The following is a 13279-nucleotide window of genomic DNA, read 5'->3' as shown; positions in this document are numbered from 1 at the left end:
TATACATATATCCCCATATCCCCTCCCTCTTGCGCCTCCCTCCCACCCTCCCTATCCCGCCCCTCTAGGTGGTCACAAAGCACCGAGCTGATCTCCCTGTGCTATGCGGCTGCTTCCCACTAGCTGTCTATTTTACATTTGGTAGTGTATATATGTCCATGCCACTCTCTCACTTCGTCCCAGCTTACCCTTCCCCCTCCCCGTGTCCTCAAGTCCATTCTCTACATCTGTGTCTTTATTCCTGTCCTGCCCCTAGGTTCTTCAGAACCTTTTTTTCTTAAATTCCATATATATGTGTTAGCATACGGTATTTGTTTTTCTCTTTCTGACTTACTTCACTCTGTATGACAGACTCTAGGTCCATCCACCTCACTACAAATAGGGGAGTTTCTTTTTAAAGGAATTATGGTTGTTAGCAGAAGCATAGCAAGACAGTGAACGGGTTTATGTGTCCCGAACAATTTTAAAAATCTTGGCCTTGACATCACATCTCTCTTCTAGCCAGCGGTGGGGGGCGGGATGACAGTTCAGGTCTGACTGAGGGACCCTCCCTAGCAAGGGGGCTCTGTTACAGGAATGGCTTCTCACCTGCTTCTACTCTGTGCCTTTTTTGGTGGTGGAGGGAGGGGATATGGTGGTGGAGGGAGGGATATGGACTAGTCTCCATTCTGCCTGGAAAGTGATAGGCAAGACTAGAAAAATCTTGGAGAAGTGGTGGGTTCAGAGCAGTAGCGTCATCTTCATACTGACTTTTCTGACCTCTATACCAGCAAAAAAGAACTCTGAGCTGCAGATGTGGAAGGAGGAATGAGACGTATTAGGTCTATGATATAGAGGGGTGGCATTCTTAGATCTGGGGCTGGAGTGAGGTGGGCTTGGGACACCTGGACCTGGTTGGGGTTAGAGAACAGATCTGGGCTAGCTTGTCAGTGGGAAGGGACCTTAGAGGCCGTGAAGTTAACCCTCTCACGCTGTGCTACACTCGCTGATACACTGTTCCAAATACACTGGCACCCATTCCCTCTGAGTCCTCAGGCTGATGGCAATAGTGCTAATTTGTGAGACAGTCCATTTTGTTCTTGGCCCACTCTAGAAAATTCTTTATTAGTGAGAAATCTGCTTTCTCATAGCTTCCATTCATGGTGCCGGCTTCAGCTCCATAGAATACTCTGAATCTAATCCTCTTTCTACATGAAAGCCCTTTTGCTGGAAGCCTGGTCCCTCTAAAGCCTGCTACTCTCAAGGCTAAACAGTCCCAATTTCTCACACTGTGCCTCATGCAAAATGATCCAGACCCCTCTCTTTCTTGATTTCTTTCTTTTTTCACTACACTTTGTCCGTATCTCTTTTATAATATGGTACCCATAAATGAAAACAGTATTCTATTTGTAACATAACCAGTTATATCAACATAAGGAAATTGTTGCTTCTTTTGATATAGATTCTGTATATCTATAAATGCAGCCAAAGGCTGTGATAGTCTTTCTAAGAATCAGTTTTTGTTTATAACCCGTTAAAATACCCACGGCTTTTTTCCCTACTTCTTTCATTTTTTTTCCTTCCAGTTTTATTGAGCTATAATTGGCATACAGCACTGTATAAGTTTAAGGTGTACAGCACAATGATCTGACTTACGTACATCATGAAATGGTGACCACAGTAAGTTTAGTGAACATCCATCATCTCGTATTGATACAAAATTAAAGAAATAGAAAAAAATTTTTCCTTGTGATGAGAACTCTTAGGATTGACTCTCTTAACTTTTGTATATAATGTACAGCAGTGTTAATTATGTTTATCATGTTGTGCATTATATCCCTAGTACTTATTTATCTTATAAGTGGAAGTTTGTACCTTTTGACCGCCTTCATCCAATCCTCCCTCCTACCATCCCTCCCTCTAGTAACCACAAATCTGATCTCTTTTTCTATGAGTTTATTTGTTTTTGAAGTATAACTGACCTACAGCACTCTGTTAGTTCCTGGTGAACAACTTACTGATTTGATATTTCTGTACATTTCAAAATGATCACCACGATAAGTCTTGTTACCATAAAATACCCACATCTTAATTAATGGCCCAATCTTTTCTTCCAGATTTTGATCCATCTTCCAGTCTAAGACTTTTTGGAATTTGGAGTCTGTCAAAACAGCATATTACCTGTATCGCTCTCAGCTTTGTGATAAACTTGAATTCTATTCATTCAGGTCTTTGATAAGAATGATTACTAGGAATGAGATAATAGCGGGGTGCTCTGACATTCCACTGAAACCTCCCTCTCGGTTGGCATTGGCCCTCTCTCGGGGTACACTGAGAACCACATTTCTTTATCTTGCCCATAAGAATTCATGATGATAAACTCTGTCAAAAGCTTTACTGCAGTCAAGATATCGATGTAGTCCTTACACTTCCCAACCAGTGACTCTATTCCCAAAAGAAAATCCTCTAGCGCAGGGGTGGGCAAACTATGGCCTGCAGTTTGTTTTCATAAAGTTTTATTGGGACGCAGTCACGCCTGCTCATTCATGTATTATCTATGGCTGCTCTCACGCTAGAGTGGCAGAGTAGAGTAGCTGCTACGGAAACCATCTGGCTGGCAAAACGTAAAATATTTACTGTCTGGCACTTCACAGAAAAGGTTTGCTGATCTCTGCTTGATAGTGAGGTTGATAGTGGCCAGGCCAGATGTGTATGTCATGATGGGAGCACACTGCCTGTGCTGATTCACCTGGGACCAAATGTTACTGGGGATTTCTGGGTATGGGCGTAGAGACCCGGGGTCGGCTGTACTCTGTTTAGCTCTAGGCTAGAGTTCTTTGCCTCAGGAGACTGCTTGTCAGCAACAACTGTGCTTTGGAGAACTTGCCCGAGCTACCATCTAACAAGGGAATGGGGCATTTGCCCCACTTTCTAACTTCCAGGGAAATAGAACGAAGTGGGCTTGGCTTTGGGTTTTCCAACTTTGGGAGGTGTTTCTGACCTCTTAGCTAATGAGCAAGCAATGACTATCTAGAGAAACGGTTTGATTCAGAAACGATAAGGCTTCTATGGATTCAACACCTGTCTTTCACTTCGTCAGCCAGATCTGTGCTTTCTGCTGGTGTCTGGCCGGACAGGGAGTCCCGTGGGCCGACCCGTAAAGTACAACGTCGTCGGAGTGGGGAACCTGATCGGCCCTCAGGTTTACATCACCACCAGCGGGGCTGCCTACATCCTGTTTGGTTTTGGTAAGAAGCAAGGCTCATTTTTGCTCCTGTCCCCATGGGTGTATGGTGAGGCCTCCCTGTGTGCCGTAGAGAAAGCCTGGAGTCAGAAAGCCTGGAGTCACTGACACCAGCCCTCTGTCACCTCCTCTGCCCGGGCCCCCTGCCGCGGGGCATTCACTCTTATCCAATGAGAAGCTCTGCCCAGCGTCCACTTAAGCACTTCCCCTCTCGTTCCCTGCTGGGCCGGGCGGGCTGTGTTGGAGCCATCCACCTGCCCAGGCTCTGGGTCTCTCACTCCCATCCTCACCCCGGGAAAATGCTGTAAAGTTCACCTTCTCCGTGTTGGTTCTTCTGTGCTGCTAGGAAATATCCAGGCTGTCGCCCTGCGGGACATTTTTGTTCAGGCCCAAAATCGAGACAGCTTACCACCTTCCCTGCAGATAGACGAGCCCGAGTGGGAGAGGCGGAGATCCGTCAACCTGTCTGAGCTCCTTGACATTTACAGGTGGGCAGCCGTCTGGCCCCGTCACAGTGAAACCAAGTCATTGTCTGGTTGGGCTGGTGAACACGTGGGCAGACGTTTGGGGGGAAAACAGTGCTGGCCTTCATATACCACCTTCTGACCTGGTTAAGGGGAGTTACAAGTGCTCTTCTCTTGGTGACATAAAGCCTTGACGTCTACGTGTGGGTGACCATGGCGTGGGATCAAGAAGGATATTTGTTTGGCGTGGCAGTCAGAGCAGGGCAGGGTGAGACTGGGGAACCGCAGGCAGGGAGATAGATTTATTTCACACGACTGCTTGTAAAACTGCTGAAGGATCGGCCTTACCCTTCACCCGTATTTTTCTCTTAGTTGAAGAATCACTTTGGCAGAAGCAAGGGCAGCATCCATGAAATCTTATTTTTTTTTCTTGTTTATTTCTTAACTAAAAGCATGTTGTTTGTTATCTACTGTGGATTTTACTCATTTCACCCCAGGCCTGGGTAATAATTGTCTTCGTTCTTTTCCTCCCAGAAGCTTCAAATCATTTTCTAGCATTTTCCCAGGCAGTATCACATTGTGTCAGTGCATTTGGCAGACGTTACGTAGAGTGGTCCTGGTTGTACAGAGGGAGAAGTAATTGGATGCAGCGTACAGCGTGAGCAGCTGTCCGAGCTTAATGACAGTTTCAAGCGTCCTGTCCCGACCTCTGGCTCCTTCCCTGCCACTGTCCTCAGCTCTGTTATCTTTCGCAGAGCATCCAGTGTGAGATGCACTTCTCCTGTCGGTTCCTTCTGAACTTGCCTGAGTTTTCTAGGGCTCCTTGGTTTCTAAAGAAACCAGGAAAAGGAGATTCAACTGGAATGACAGAATGCCCTGCCTGACAAGACACTGGTGGGAGACAAACGCAAGGGTCTATACAAACATGTACGCCTAGAGGAAAAGCCCAAATAAGCAGGGCAGGAATCTCGTCCAAGCCTGAGACTAACTGTCGGGGTCTTGTTTAACTCAGTGATGGGGTGGAGATCCTCCAGACGGTGAAGGTGCCGGATTCCAACAGTAGCAACCTCCTGATCACAACCAGACGAGGCCTTGTCCTGCTTCAGGGGCAAAATCTCACACCTTCCTGGACCCTGAGCCTCCAAGGCCTGCGCAGGTTGGCAGTGTGCTCCTCATGTCCGCTTTTTGTTCCACTTGCCCACGTTTCAAAATCACGCAGAATGGTTGCTTGATAGCTGGGGCTAGTGCAAGGTGGGGGGAAGGAATTAGGCTCTCTCCTCTTTTCCTCCCTCACTCCTGATCACTCACGTTGTTCTAACCCGCAGCCGGCCTACTCCTGGGTATTTCACGGATGATGAGACGCTGGACTTCCTTCTGCAGATACCGAATGGAGCTGGGCTGAAAAAGGTAAAACCTGGGGACTCAAGATCAGTCAAAACATATATCCAGTATAAACTTGGTGTCCAGCCCTGCGCTAGGCATCGTGAGAAATAAAAAGAACCTAAAACGTGGTCTCTTCCTTCAAAGAGCTCCAAGTCTAGCAGAATGGATAAAATGAAAAGTCACAATGCAGTGCTAAACTCCGCAGCATCAGAAGCTTTTCTAGCTGCCCTCCTTCTATGCAGGAGTTCATTCTGGATTCTCAATGTACAGGAGCCTTCTGAAGCCTCTTGATGGGGAGAGGCAGGTATAAATAAATGTAATACTCCAGGACACATATACTCCTAGATTTCACAGAAGGTGGGCAAGCCGGGGTGGCTAGGCTGTTACGGAGGACTTCATAAAGGCGGGAAAGGTGAGCAGAGCCTTGCAGCTGAACTGCGTTTCTGGAGGAGGGTGGGCAGGCAGGCAGGCAGGCAGGGGCAGGGGCTCCAGCTCCCTGAGATAGACGGTAGGGTGTGTTCCAAGGACACACATAGGTTATTCTGATTTTGTGTCAGGTTGTACATTGTGAGGATTTAATGACTGGATAGACAGTTTTCATTCCTTTAACATTACAGGCAGAATTCGAGTTTTTAAAATGTCTTTTTTTTTTATAATCGACTGAGCGTTTTGGTTTATCTTCAGCATGAAATATGTATTTATATACGATTGTACCCTGTTCCCTGAGAGTGACTTCAACAAACACTTAATCATTGCCTCTCATGTATGCCAGGTTCTGTGCCAGGTGCGCAGATGATGGCTGTGGAGACACAGCATCAATGAGAGCAAGCCACTGCCTCGTGTGGCTCAGTCACCGGGGTGCCTGTACCTCGGATGTCGTGGTAAGTGCTGGAACGGAAGTTCGCACGATGCCACAGGGACGTGGGGAGCAGATGGAGGGAAGTGTGTCAAGAGATGCTTCCCGTCATTTGGGCATTAGATGTGCAGAGTCACGAGAACAGAGAAGAGGTTTGCCCGATGGATATAGGAGGCTGGGCAGAGGGGCCTTCCTAACAGAGTGGTCAGGACGCGCTCAGCTGCTGGAGGGCCTGAAAGCCAGGCTGCAGAATTCAGATGAGGCGTAGAGCCTAGGGTTATTTAGTCATGAGTAGGGGACAGATCCGAGGACACAAGTACCACTTTGGGGAGAGTCTTCCAGCAGTGCTAGACAGGAAGGAAGCAGTGTCTGAGTGTGTTTCAAAGATAATTCAGGTAGGGCTTCCCTGGTGGCGCAGTGGTTGAGAGTCTGCCTGCCGATGCAGGGGACACGGGTTCGTGCCGCGGTCCGGGAAGATCCCACATGCCGCGGAGCGGCTGGGCTCGTGAGCCATGGCCGCTGAGCCTGTGCATCCGGAGCCTGTGCTCCGCAACGGGAGAGGCCACAACAGTGAGAGGCCCGCATACTGCAAAAAAAAAAAAAAGATAATTCAGGTAGAGACTGAAATGTCTGTTGGCCCTCCCAGCAGGATGAACGAGGAAGGGTACATATGGGTTGGTTTAGAGCTGAGATGCTGAGGGTTTAGGCTTGGGTTTTAGTCCCTGACTCCACTACTCATTGGTGACCATGGGCAGATGACACAGTCTCACCGAGCTGTAGTGTCTGCATCTGTGAAACGGGAGTAATAAGAGCACTTGCCTTCATGGGGTTGTCGTGACGGTTAAATGGAATAATATGTGTCACTGGCTAAAGTGTTTTAGTGCAGTGTCTCTAGACTTCTTTTCTCCCCGGCACTAATGAAGGGAATCTTGGACTGCTAGCCTGCTTCCCCTCTGCTTGCTCTCGGTGAAGCGGAGTCTGATCCTGAGCAGAGAACGGCAGGCCCACGACACTGGGGGCACAGGGAAGGGACTGTCGAAGGAGGTGCAGGGCAGACACTGAGGAGAGAGGCCAGGGAGATGCTGGGGCTGGAGGTGATGGGGGAGTTTCTTGGGGATTTTGGCAAAGGAGAGGCTGTTTTGTTCTAGAACTGTGCAGTGTGAGGTATTTGGGGTGACAGGAGATACAAGTGTTGCTGGGGATTATAAATCTAATCCCTTTAATTATCCCTTGAGAGATGCAACTGAGGAGTGAATTTTTCTCTTAATTTTATGTTTTTGTGCCTGTTCAGACTATGCTCTTTTAAATTTGAGACTCCCTTTGGGCTGAGCTGCACCTGCCAGAGTCAAACTTGTAAAGCTTTTAGCCCAGGGGACGGGACAGAGCTGTAGCCGAATCATGTTCAATCGTGGCAGCTGCATCGCTGGAGGGAAGGGATGAGGGTCGGGTTTCAGCCCCTCCACGGTGGGATGGCTGCTCCGTCCAGGACTGTCCCAAACGCAGAATAATCAGCGTCACTCCCTGTCCCTGAGCCTCCATCCCCTCATCTGAGGACGCGAGGAGGCCTAGATGACTTATAATGTCCCTTCTCACCTGGGAAGGCTGCAGTCCTTTAGACTCTATCTAGGGTCCTGGGCCTAGCTGCTATTCAGCGCTCTCTGAACACCCCATTGTTTGCATCTGGTAAGCTCCGCCTGTTAATGTATGTGGTATTTGCATGTCCATGGGTTTTTGTTTGGGTGCGCGTGTGTTTTCAGCTGTCTCTCTGAGGATGGCCTGTGCTCACCGTCTTCTCTTTTGCAGGTGATGGTGGTGGATGGGGACTCTGGAATGGTCGCATGGAGTTACAGCATTCCGTGTCACATGGAAGAAACTCCGGCCACCTCAGCAGCCGCTGTGGACCAGAAGTCTGTCTTCCTCTTCTGGGCTGAAGGGCTGTCAGCTGCATCGCCCAATCCTGTGAGTGAGCCTGGGAGGGTCCCTCTGTCACTTTGTCAGATGGCAGCAGCTCTCGGGGCTGCCATGCCTGGTCTGCAGTGGGCAGGGAGGGTTTCATGGGGGCTGAGGCTGGGCTTTGAGGTGAATAAGCTGAGATTTCGGAAATGGGTGGGGCCGCAGGGTGGCAAAGCAGGGGCGGGGGGACGCTGGGCTGAAGGTGAGGGTTCACCTGGGGGATCACGGGAGAGAAGCTCCGATACACGGAAGGCAGGTTTGAGAATGTCGAAAATGCTGTCCTGCAGCACTTTAACGGGGTTGAGGAGGCACGGGGCCACCTCTACAAGGTGCCTGGGGATTTTGAGTAAGACTCACCCTGATTTAGTCCAGTTAAACACAGCTGACCAGCACCTACTGTGTGCCAGGGACCTCGGGGTAAACTAGGAACAGTGCTGCCCTCTGCAGGAGAAGACGGACGGTCCCTGGCGATCGGGTAGCCTGACAGAGGGAGAGTCCTGCGTTCATTAGCCCTGTGCTCTAGGACTTAAATTTTTTGAGTCTCATGCTCTTTATCCGTTAATGAAGATGCTAATGTGGTCCCTCGCTTTCGGATCAGATTTCCGTAAATGGTTGTCCTAACTCTGCAGTTTCCTGACATGTGAATGTGGGCAATCTACCTAACATTTAACTTCCTGGTTTCCTCCTTTAATAAAATGAGGGGCTTGGATCAGATGACTCTCAAATGTAAGTGTCTATAAATGACCACAAAACAAAGGCATATTACCAATGCTGTAATAGAGGTGCACATAGGAAGTTTAGATGGAAGCACAAAGGGAGGGGGTTAGTCATTTTGTTGGGGGTGATTAGGGAGCTTTTCTTGAAAGAGGTGGCATCAAGTTGGGGACCTCCAGACAAGAAGTGTTTTAATGTGTGGAAATGGGCTCACGAGGAAGACGTCTAAGGGGGAAATAAGATTGGCCAAGGTCAGGTAAAGTCAAGTGAAGCATGTGTTTGTTTCACAGATGTTCTTAGAGCGTGGGGTGCATAGGCATATAATCGTAGGAGGCCAAGGAAGGCAGATTGGGGTTGAAAGGCATAAGACCTTGGTTTTCACGCTAAGGAGTTTGGGCACCATGCCGTAGCCAGTGAGGAGGGAGTTGGGCTATTTTCTTGTCATGTTAGCTGAGCCGGTGCTGGGATACTGAGGTGTGTGGGAAAGCCCTCTCCTGCTCTGTGACAGTGGTGGGAGCGCACCGCGAGCTTCCCGCACACGTGTCCCCTCCCCTGCTGACAGTGTGGAAGCAGGGCTGACACTCACTTCAGTTGTGTCGAGTGGTGGCTTCTCTTGTTGCGGAGCACAGGCTCTAGGCGCGCGGCCTTCAGTAGCTGTGGCTCGTGGGCTCAGTAGTTGTGACTCACGGGCTCTAGAGCGCAGGCTCAGTAGTTGTGGCACATGGGCTTAGTTGCTCCGCGGCATGTGGGATCTTCCCGGACCAGGGCTCGAACCCATGTCCCTTGCACGGGCAGGCGGATTCTCAACCACTGCGCCATCAGGGAAGTCCCTGATGTGCATTTTTTTCTGCCGTCGGGGTCAGAAGGTTGACACTCAGGCCTTGGAATTTTTATTTTACGATTAGTGAGTTCTGTTTGGTCCATTCCTGTTTATTTCAGGAACAGATAAGATTTTTGTGATTCTTTTTAGCCTGACTCTTGCGACTGGCTTCAATATCCAGTGAAAGCAAATGTCTTTGGCTCAATATATATTTTTTTAATATGCAGATTTTGCCTCCACGTAGACCCCTGCCTGCTGTCAGGGAAGAACCTCTTCCTAATACTCCGTTGGCACCAGACTGCGAGGGCCCCCATCAGTTTCTCTCCTGGGGCATGCCCATTTCCTTTCTTCCTTTCTTTTTCTTATAAGCGAGAAAGCATTTTCTAGCTCTAGTGGTTTGAAGTTAGTGTTTAATCAGTGTTTTCAGCTCTTGGAAATGACATGTCTCTCATATGTGGGAGTTTCTCTCAACACACCCTCATAGTTGGGATCGCAGGGGATGAGTAATCACCACCATCTCCACCACCCTTTCATCTGAGTGACATCATACGCCGGTGTGTGGACTGACCTTTGCTCTCACTGTTGCTTGTTGTCAGGATGTCGTCCTAGGAACCGAGCCACCCAGCCTTCACCACCTGTACCTCCTGCATCCAGCCTTCCCCTCCATTCTTCTGGATCTGGCCAATGCCACCGGCACCGTGACGGCTTCAGAGGGTAAGTCCCAGGGACGGTGGGGTCTGTGTTCACAGAGCAGGGGAGGGGATGTACTGGCCGTGGTGAGGGTGATACCATCGTCCCACCAAGGGGAGGGTGTGTGCCTGCGGACGACAGCAGGACGAATGTGCCGAGCTGCTCCCATGCATTTCCCCTGGTGGCCCTGGTTCCCCGGGGCCGTCGCCTGAGTGTGCCCTCCCAGCACCCGGCTCACGGGGTGAGGGCCCACAGCCTCCAAACATGCTGGAAGCTGCGGGGCAGTGTTATCCCATCCCCAAGGGTCCACGGAGCTAATGTTTCAGCAGATGTTTACTGAGCATCAGCCATACACCAGGCGCTGTGCCCGGTGCTGGGAATACAAATCAGACTAGTTTCTCGACCTTGTAGAAACTTAGGACCTGGAATTCACTGCAAAGGATAAAGCAGAGGCAGGATGTTTCCTCAGGGCATTCGTTTAGGCTCAGTAGAGACTTTCTTTGGACTGAAGTGCACATGACCATCGCATAGAAACTGGTGCCAGGAGAAAAAAGGGAAAAAGAAAAATCACCCGTAATCTGACCACTCATAACCGCCATTAACATTTGGAAGTGTTCTACTTTATATGTGCATCTAAATAATATCACAGAGCAAAACTGGGATCACATATTAGAGACCTGTAATGCAAATCCCTGGAAAGTCGGCCACTGCAGCTGGTCTGGGATCGTCCGATGGTCCCTTCCTTGGAGGGTCCCGTCCCACACTGGCCTCTGGGAGTCTGCAGTCCTGCTGGGGCCGGCCAGGCCGGCCATGGTTCCTTTCTTTACTTCTTTTCCATATTCCCTTGCCATTCAGAGACTTGCTGTCTCCTTACAAACTCGTTTGCCTTGAAGGTGAGGTTGCTGCTGTGACTCTGGGCCCACTGGGCTGCACTGGGAAGAACAGCTCATCTGGAACTTGCAAGTACCCCTGCCCACTGGCTTTGTGTGCAGCAGGGCTGCGGTGGGGAGGTGTGAGTTTGCAAAATCCTGTGACTGGATCTAAATGACCTCTTTTTCAATAGTAGCATAAATTGTTATTCAGTGAACGTTACGTAATGGTAATTAAGAATCAAGACCTTTTTTATTACAATACCTGGTTTATAGATGAGGCGAAATAAACACTGGCTGTGTACATAGCTTATGCCCCCAGGTACTGACAGTCTAGGAATTCTCAGAATTTCTGGTTTGTTGTACTCACTTTTCTACCAAGTTGTCGCCACAGTTGGCCATTCCTCTCACTTCCTGATCTGGGGCTTTCTTCTCTTCGGAGAAGCACCGGTACAGAGGCTGAGAATTTGCTGCTTTGCACCCCTGGGCGCCCATTGTCTAGTCAGTGCCTTGCATTGATTAGGTGCTCAGTAAGCTTCTTCTGTGAATTAGCGAAGGAGGAAATGAGTGAATGAATCCAGTTGCCGAACCAAACCACTCTCCTGTTAGCTGAAGTCTTCCGTCCTTGTTAACTGCTCTTGTTTTTGTCTTTCCTCAGTTGGGATCAACGACCTCTGGAAAGATGCCTTTTATGTTACCAGGACAACAGGGCCAAGCTCTGAAGGGCATCCAGCACCCCTGGTGGTCAGCAAGCTTAGTCTGCGGTGGGCACTGATGGAGGGCCAAGTGGTCCAGCTAAAGGAGACGGCCCCCAAAATTGGCCGCGGGGAGCTGCGAAGATTCCTCTCTAGGATAAAGTTCGTTGACTCTCCCTACCAGGTGAAGAGCTTGTGAGAGAAATGTCTGCTTACTACTGAGGGTTGAAGACACATAATACCAACCCCGAGTCTGCTCTTTAGAAGAGTTGGGGAGTGGGAGCCTTCTTGAGTAGCCGGGTATCAGGAAACAGTTATTTTTAACCAGTGTTATTTTGTAAGGGTATTTCATGACCATGAGCTACTGCTCAGTTGTTTTGAGCTGGAAATGGTACCGTCTCTCTTAGGAGACATTTGGAGGTGTGGGCTCCTGGCTTTTACTGTTACCCCTGGCCTTTTCCGGGTAAGGGCTCGTTGTGCCAGCATTGTGCAGGGCTTGTGTCAGTTACACACCGCGAAGAATTATCTTGCTGAAAATGCGGCGCTCCCTCCCACCCCTCCGAAAATCCTACGGTCTAGTTCAGTGTTCAAGAGTGTATCATGGAAAAAGGTAAAATCTCTGGGCCTTTCTGGAGGGACGCTTACAAAACCACTGGGGCTAGACAAAAGGACAGGAAAATAGAGGGATATTCTGACATTTAGGGTCCCTCCATGTCTCTACCGTGAAAAAAATTAAAGTCATTGATACTTGCACTCCTCTCCCTAGATCTAGGCTGCTGGACTCTTCAGTTTCAGAAGAAGTGAACTGAATGGTACTGTCTCTGTCCAGCTGGAGAGGACGACTTCTGTCACCCACTCCACCACGTCTGCGTGCATGTTGCCAAACACTTTGGAAGGCACTTGGAGGTCTTGGATAACAGCACGATCCGTTTGGCTGGGGTGCTGCCCTTCCAACCCCCTAATTAACCCCTTCTAGGTGTTCTGTGTGGATAGTTTGGAAATGTGAATCTTGTGTTATTTTTTGTGTGTCTAATTTATGAACCCTTGCTGGGAAATTCCAGTGAAGTCCTTCCCTGGAACATTTTGTTGTGCGTTACGCCCTGAGTGTGTATCTGTTGGTGTGGTGATGAAACCTTCTCTAGATAAGTATGTCCTACGCTCCAGGGACCCAGGTTCTCATCCGTCTGAAACACATCTGGTTGGTTTGGGCCTCTTGAGACTCCCAGATAGCCTACCTCTGACTTGGAGGGCCCCTCAGCATTTCTCCCCTTCGTCTCCCCCTACCCGTACCTCGGCTGCAGTAGAGAGAGACTGACACGGGGATGGCGTGAGCCACCCAGAATCCTCATCTCTTCCTTGTTTTGTGGCTCCTGTCTCCTCTCCTCACATGTTCCTTTGCTCTGTATTCAGTGACCACAACAATAACCCTGTTCCTATCAGAAGGGGAACAGGAGAAGTTTAAACGCCCCACCTCTGACAAGGTCCATAGGTTATGACGTGGTTCGGGTAGTTCCTCCAGTCACGAGCGTTTTACCGTGGTCACTTCGGACGTGTGTGCACCGGCACCGTCCACAGCTTAGAGGAAAACTCAAGTCAGGAATGCGTGAGGCTG

General features: G+C 49.3%; 1 protein-coding gene across 1 annotated transcript in view; it reads left to right on the top strand.

Annotated features, from left to right (window-relative positions):
* Nucleotides 1–11866, top strand: part of FAM234B (family with sequence similarity 234 member B) — a 35202-nt gene extending 23336 nt beyond the window's left edge. The window contains exons 6-12 of the mRNA XM_007454641.1: nucleotides 3080–3227; nucleotides 3570–3711; nucleotides 4700–4843; nucleotides 5013–5094; nucleotides 7730–7885; nucleotides 10010–10127; nucleotides 11631–11866. Coding sequence (XP_007454703.1) covers nucleotides 3080–3227; nucleotides 3570–3711; nucleotides 4700–4843; nucleotides 5013–5094; nucleotides 7730–7885; nucleotides 10010–10127; nucleotides 11631–11866 — 1026 coding nt within the window. The remainder of the gene's footprint in view (nucleotides 1–3079; nucleotides 3228–3569; nucleotides 3712–4699; nucleotides 4844–5012; nucleotides 5095–7729; nucleotides 7886–10009; nucleotides 10128–11630) is intronic.
* The last annotated feature ends 1413 nt before the right edge of the window (nucleotides 11867–13279 follow it).

Source organism: Lipotes vexillifer, unplaced genomic scaffold (genome assembly GCF_000442215.2).
Source record: "Lipotes vexillifer unplaced genomic scaffold, Lipotes_vexillifer_v1.1 scaffold911, whole genome shotgun sequence".
NCBI lineage: Eukaryota > Metazoa > Chordata > Mammalia > Artiodactyla > Lipotidae > Lipotes > Lipotes vexillifer.
Note: the sequence above shows the minus strand (reverse complement) of the source record. Positions and strands in the feature narration are given on the sequence as shown.